At 38.5% G+C, this 6,018-nt stretch overlaps 1 protein-coding gene and 1 pseudogene across 2 annotated transcripts; one reads left to right on the top strand and one right to left on the bottom strand.

Annotated features, from left to right (window-relative positions):
• Positions 1,587–3,189, top strand: LOC104747034 (annotated as a pseudogene).
• LOC104747033 lies at positions 3,350–6,018 on the bottom strand. 2 transcript variants are annotated; one of them, XM_010468599.2, is made up of 4 exons: positions 5,855–6,018; positions 4,980–5,211; positions 3,599–4,682; positions 3,352–3,521 (listed from the first exon to the last, which is right to left on the bottom strand). In XM_010468599.2, exon 3 carries the CDS (start codon positions 4,661–4,663, stop codon positions 3,605–3,607), a length of 1,059 nt encoding a protein of 352 aa, XP_010466901.1. In that variant the 5' UTR covers positions 4,664–4,682; positions 4,980–5,211; positions 5,855–6,018; the 3' UTR covers positions 3,352–3,521; positions 3,599–3,604. The 2 variants fall into 2 exon arrangements, with proteins under 2 accessions (XP_019092924.1, XP_010466901.1); XM_019237379.1 differs by lacking the exons at positions 4,980–5,211; positions 5,855–6,018 and having other exon boundaries at positions 3,350–3,521; positions 3,599–4,973.

The raw sequence follows: 6,018 nt of genomic DNA, 5'->3' as shown, positions 1-6,018 counted from the left end.
ATCATCTTCAAGCCGTGACGGTGAAGACTGAGGTGTTTCAAACGGTGTGGTTTGTTTACTTGTAGCTTCGTTTGAGTAAATTGGGTTTGATATGTAGATGAAGTTATCAACAGAAGAAGCTGTGGTTTCTTGAATCAGATCAAGAGAAGCTTGTAAAGATGGTTCATGGTGAAAATGGGTTTTGTTTGGAGTTTGAAGAACGCATGTGCAAAGAGGATTGGATAAAGAATCGATGTTAGATGATGGTGACGGAGAAGGTTCGTTACTTGTGGTAGAGATGGATTGGTTGAGAGTTGTGGTGGTCGTGGCGCCGCCGGCAGTTGAGACCGTAGTAGTGATGGGGAGGCCGAGAGAGTTGTGACGACGCCGGCAGAGTAAGAGAGAGCAGTAGAGAGTTGCACTTATAAAAAAAAAAATTGCAGTAGATGTTGAACTCCTATTAAAAAGAATATTTTCTTTCAAAATTTCACCATTTAGGATGGGATTTTGTAAGACATATTTTTTAACTAGAAATATTAGAAAAGTATCCTAAAATCCCATTCTGTAGCTTTTTATAAAAAATTGTGATTTTTTGAATAACAGTAGATTTGAGTTGAGATTTATAAATTATTGATTGAATAACAAGAGATTCTAAATGATTTTTATAAATTTCATATTCAATAACATAGGATTTCAGATGATTTTTAAAAATCATCAATTAAATAACAGGAGATTTTAGAATATTCCAAAATCTCTTAAAATATCAAGTTCAATACACCCCCCNGATAAGCTCCATCGTGTGTACGTGCGTAAGAAGAAGCCACGTGAGACTGGCACGTGCGAGGAGAGTTGAGAAGTTGGATAAGGAAGACAAAAGGAATAAATATCTGCAACTAATTGTTTACAGTTAGAGAGTATAAAGTCTTCTTCCTCTCATTCATAAACATTTCATGTATGTGGTGTATAACTTTCTCCTGCGTGAGAACTTAAGAGAGATAGCGAAGGAGAATATGATGCTCTAAGCTTCTCTTTGTATACCGATACATTTACAGAGTAATATTCAGAGTATTATTCAGATCCACAACCTTGTTCTAACATTGTAAGTTATATCTCTCCTCTCCTTCTTTTAGCCAAAGATAACCCGAATTGGTTCATTCTCTTTGAACCAACAAATTGTAATATTGGAGCCTCCCTGATTGCAACTAGTGTAACGTTAGACGCTAGGTTAAATTCTTATGTTGCTATTGGCTCTCCTGTGTGATTAAAAGGTTTCTTTGAAAATGAGAAGAGGCTCATGTTAGACTCCTGCACCTTTCGATAATATTTTGGTCTCTTACTCTTCCAGCCTTCTATAATTCTATATTTTTGCTCCCTACAATCATGGGTAGGTTTTTTGTTTTTTCCTCCTCCAAATTGTATTTTTATATTATTACAGATAGATAGGTAATATCTTTTTAGTATTTTAAGATTGGAAAATCACCAAGTCTTTTTCTGGTTCTTTTGCGGTGACCATGCTCTTGATCACTGTATTTCTTGGTTTGCTCCCCTCTTCCGTCATCCTTGACTTTTTGTTTTTCCGGAATTATAAACCTTATTTCTTTCTTAGCTATATTAACCCTCTGCCCTCCTTCTTTTCACCTCTGTTCCTTTTCTTTCTTCTGAGCACACCATCTTATTCCCATTATGGCTCATGAATTATGGGATGATCTCCAATACATGGTCTTGGGTCGGGATGACCCTGAACTTTTCATACCTCATACTGCTTATGCTAGAGTTTTGGCTACGAACAGACTAAGCCTGATTGGGAAACCCCTGAACCCGAGAGACTAATCGCTGAGGCGTGTGATCCAGGACTTACCACGTCGTTGGGGTTTAGCTTCGACAGTTCATGGCCGTATTCTGGATGACAGCTTTGTTCAGTTTCGTTTTCATCAACAAGCGGATTTGGTCTCGGTGCCGCGGGAGCAACCTTGGTTGTATAATGATTGGTTTGTGGTGCTCCAAAGATGGGAAGACTTCCCCGGCGAGGAATTTCTCACTTTTATCGACCTCTGGGTTCAGTTAAGAGGAATTCCTTTGCCTTATGTTTCTGAAAGGACTGTCAGCTTCATAGCTAACACTTTAGGGGATGTTGTTGAACTCGGCTTCAATGAAGAAACTACAGATCAAATTGCTTTTCTCCGGGTTAAAGTAAGGATTGTCTTTACAGATAGAATCCGTTTCTTTAGACGTGTTCGTTTTCAATCTGGTGAATGAGCAATAATTGGCTTCAAGTATGAGAAAGTTAAGAAAATCTGCAGTAACTGCAGTCGAATAAATCATCACACCAGTTATTGTCCCTTTCTAGTTCCTCCAGTTAACCCTGCAGATGATGATGATGAGCTTGTGGTTCCTGTTTGGGAGGAAGGTCAAAACTCCAATAACCATAGTCGTGAAGCGGAGGAACATCACTCTGAGAGTTCTGCTATTTCATCATACTCGCCTATATCTCATCCGACTCGACCCCATTCGCCTCTACACAATGAAGCAGGCATCGCTTTTGTGCACCCTATACGCAAATTGTTTGATACCAAGGAGTCCACGGGTTCCAACTCAGAACAAGGTGTCCAAGCTCAACCCAGGTTCGAGGTTGGGGAGAGCTCCAAAAAGGGTCAACTTTCGAAAGTAAACAGGTTTCGATCGGTGTGCTCCCTTACTTTATTCTAATTCATGAGGGGTCAGACGAGAAACACTCGCTCTCGTAGTAAGGGTCCTGGAGTCAAGTTTTACCTGATACTTTCAGACCCTCATTGATTGTCTTTACCCTGATGTTAGATTTCAGAGATAGCTGGTTTTGGTCTTTGAAAAGATCTTGGTTGTTTAAGTTTCCTTTAGTTGTTTACAAGTTCTCAGAATAATGGCCTTGTATAGTTCTAGTTGCGTTAGTAGTTTTTGGTGATAGCTATTTTGGAAAGATAGAAGACACAAAAGAGAAATATGCTGCTCTTCTGCTGACTGCTTTCTGGCGCTGTTCGGTTACTAATTCTCTGAAGGATACAGATGATGTATAAGAACAGATCATAACCCAAGCATATGATGTAAGCTCTAAGATCAACTACAGTCTCAGATTGGAGGTGTGATCTTATTGTGAGAGTTATGATGTCTCCATGTTTCTTAACATTTTGTATCGGTTTGCATTAGTAACTGATTATGTTGTTTCTAATCTTGTATCTTAATTCTCAGCAGTTTGGTTGTAATATTAGTGGAATTTCCACTGTTGTATTATGGGATACCTTCTGTTATATAAAATGAAACTTCAAAGAAAAGAAAAAAAGATAACAAACTTCATAGTTCATAGCAACAACAACCCAGAAAAAAAAACATCTTTCCATGTGAAACAAAAGAAATTGCATAGAAACCATTACTTAGTATACAATGAGCGACTTAACAAGGCTCAAAATGACATTTACATAAATACCAAACAATCCTAAGGCTCTCGGGTTTTCAGCAAAACCTTTTCCCTTTGCATCAGCCTGGTTCTGACCCGAGAGATATCATAGCACCTAAAGACAAAACCGGTTTCAGTAATAACAAAGGTTTCTACAACCAGAAAACCCAATGATTTTATATTTAATTTTACCAAAGCTTATCGCGGATGATTTCCACTTGATCTAGGACGTCCAAATCTTCGTCTTCTTCTTGGAACATGAGTAGAAGCATCGCCTCCATCGTTCTGCAAACGCAACTCTTCATCATCATTGTTATTATGTTCATCTTGTAGACCCAATAGATTCTCTCCCCAAAGGTACCGTCTATCTGAAGAACGGCGATGATTCCTCCATGCTCTTGACCTGTGAGATCTTGACCCACCGCCACTGCCACTACCACCACCACTAGAACCTCCATTGTCAAGAGACCCAATCATCTGAAACAATACCAATGTGGTCCACAGGTCGCTCCCACCATTTCCTGCTGCTTCCCTCTCACCCGGGAACCTATCTCCGTTTTCTATAACATAATCTCCTACTACAACAGCACCAGGCATGGCAGAACGTATTGCACTGACTATATCTCCATACTCCCTCTGGTTCTCAAGCCGCCTCCAAGCTCTCTCTCTTGATGGATCAGTGTCTGAAGGACGAGTTGTTGGGTGTATCCTTCTGGCATGGCGGCGGAGATCTTGGTAGATGCCAGTAAATGAGCAAGACTCTCGAGAGCAACTTCGGTTCTTGAGATCAAGATACGTTCTTACTTCTTCTACAACCTTCCATCCTAAAACAGTACCCCGGCATAGAGGACATTTCAAATTTGAGATATCTTCAGACGGTTCTTCTTCCTCCTCCACTCTTCTTCTCCTCCTCAGAGATTCAGAATCCCCCGCAGAGCCTCGGTGAAAACTGCTTCGACTGGCTGTGCCATGTTCGTATTGGGATTCATTGTTGTATTCCCTTGAAGACAAGTTTGCCTCGGGAGAAGGGTCGTTTGGTGATTCAGAGTGCAGTTTCTTAAACCTGTCGAGGCAATTGGAATGACGGTAACTGGTATCACAGATGTAGGACCTGCAACCTTTGTCATGAGAGCTGCACAGCAGTAGAACAGCATTATGTGGGTGATCCATACAAACAGGACATGAAACCTCATCCAGTTCTTTGTGAAGAGCATGAACATCTGACTCGGTACTTAATTTTCGCTTTACACCAGCCATCTTGTAAGCACTGTGTAAGCTACTCACGCATCGAGAAAGTTAGAAACACTGAATTGAGGTTTAAAAATACTAATGTTTTGTTTAGTCAAATAGGGAAAATTTCAAGACAAATCTCAAATCAAGCAAGTAGCAGCAAAAACAAATCAACAACATATTGAAGACCAAAAATTGTATGTAACACCATATATGATTCTCATGTCACATCACCAAAAACAGAAGCTATAGATATCTTAAACTGAGTCATAGTCATGAAACTAGCACAAAAACTAAGACAACCAGAATAATCTTTATATATCAAAAGAAGCAATAAGCTTACCGCAGGAGAGCAATCTTATGAGCAGCCTGTTGAAAATTCTACTTTCTTACTATTTATTTGATCGCCTGAACTTTTTTTAACTTTACGACAAAGATCACTTGTTAAATTGCTGAGCAAATGCAACCACCAACGAAGTAAACAGTTTCAAAAAGAGAAAATCCTTGAGGGACGACACCAAATTCGGCATAAATAACTTAAATCACTACTCGTTAATCCGCAGTTGTCCTAAAACCTGCATTAACATTATCGCATACCATTAAACACATGGTTGATCCATACATAATAACTATATACAATAAAACACTGTCAAGTTAGTAATCAAGTAAACTAATTGCATCAACATGGAAAAAAAAAGAAACTGGAACCCTAACCTTCAGACATTGGATTAGCAAAGAAATCAGGAAAAAAAAAAAAAAAAAAACCCCAGGCTTCCACTACAATACCCTAAAAACCGAGATTTAGACAAATCCACATCATCAGAGTTCATTACAAAACCATAGACGAATTGACAGGTTTTGGCTTAAATAAGAAACTTTTCTAACTTTTATAATTCCCAAAGTTCAAAACAACAACAACAACACGAATCCAACTTTAATCATAAGTAACATCTGGAATCTAAGACAAAAAATCAGATTCTCTTATCCCTTATAAATTAACCCTAAAAACCCTCCAAATCAAAAATACCCAAATCTCATGTCAAAATTCACAAAAAAAAAAAAAATTCAAAGACAATCGAAGGCAAATATAGTAATCATCAAAAACATATAAATCAAAATTTCAAGCACAAAAGTGAATCAATCGATCAATTAAACGTACAAAAACAAGATCAAATAAAAATCGGGTAAGAACAAAAAAATAAAGACGAGGAAAATTACAAATTGGAAATTGTTAGGAGTTGTATGTTCGTCTCCCAAGGATTCGATTTAGGGTTGATTCGCTTTCTCTCTAATTGAGAGATTGGGATGGTGAACGATGGTGAGATTTATTAGGGGAAACTGGGTTAGGCGAAACAAAGGACAATCGATGATTTCTCCACTTA

The sequence above is a fragment of the Camelina sativa genome, chromosome 15 (assembly GCF_000633955.1).
Source record: "Camelina sativa cultivar DH55 chromosome 15, Cs, whole genome shotgun sequence".
NCBI lineage: Eukaryota > Viridiplantae > Streptophyta > Magnoliopsida > Brassicales > Brassicaceae > Camelina > Camelina sativa.
This window is presented reverse-complemented; position numbering and strand designations above follow the sequence as displayed.

What these genes read in the sequence shown, in the direction of transcription:
- LOC104747033 (XM_010468599.2), bottom strand. Translation starts at nt 4,663, where the DNA reads ATGGCTGGTGTAAAGCGAAAATTAAGTACCGAGTCAGATGTTCATGCT.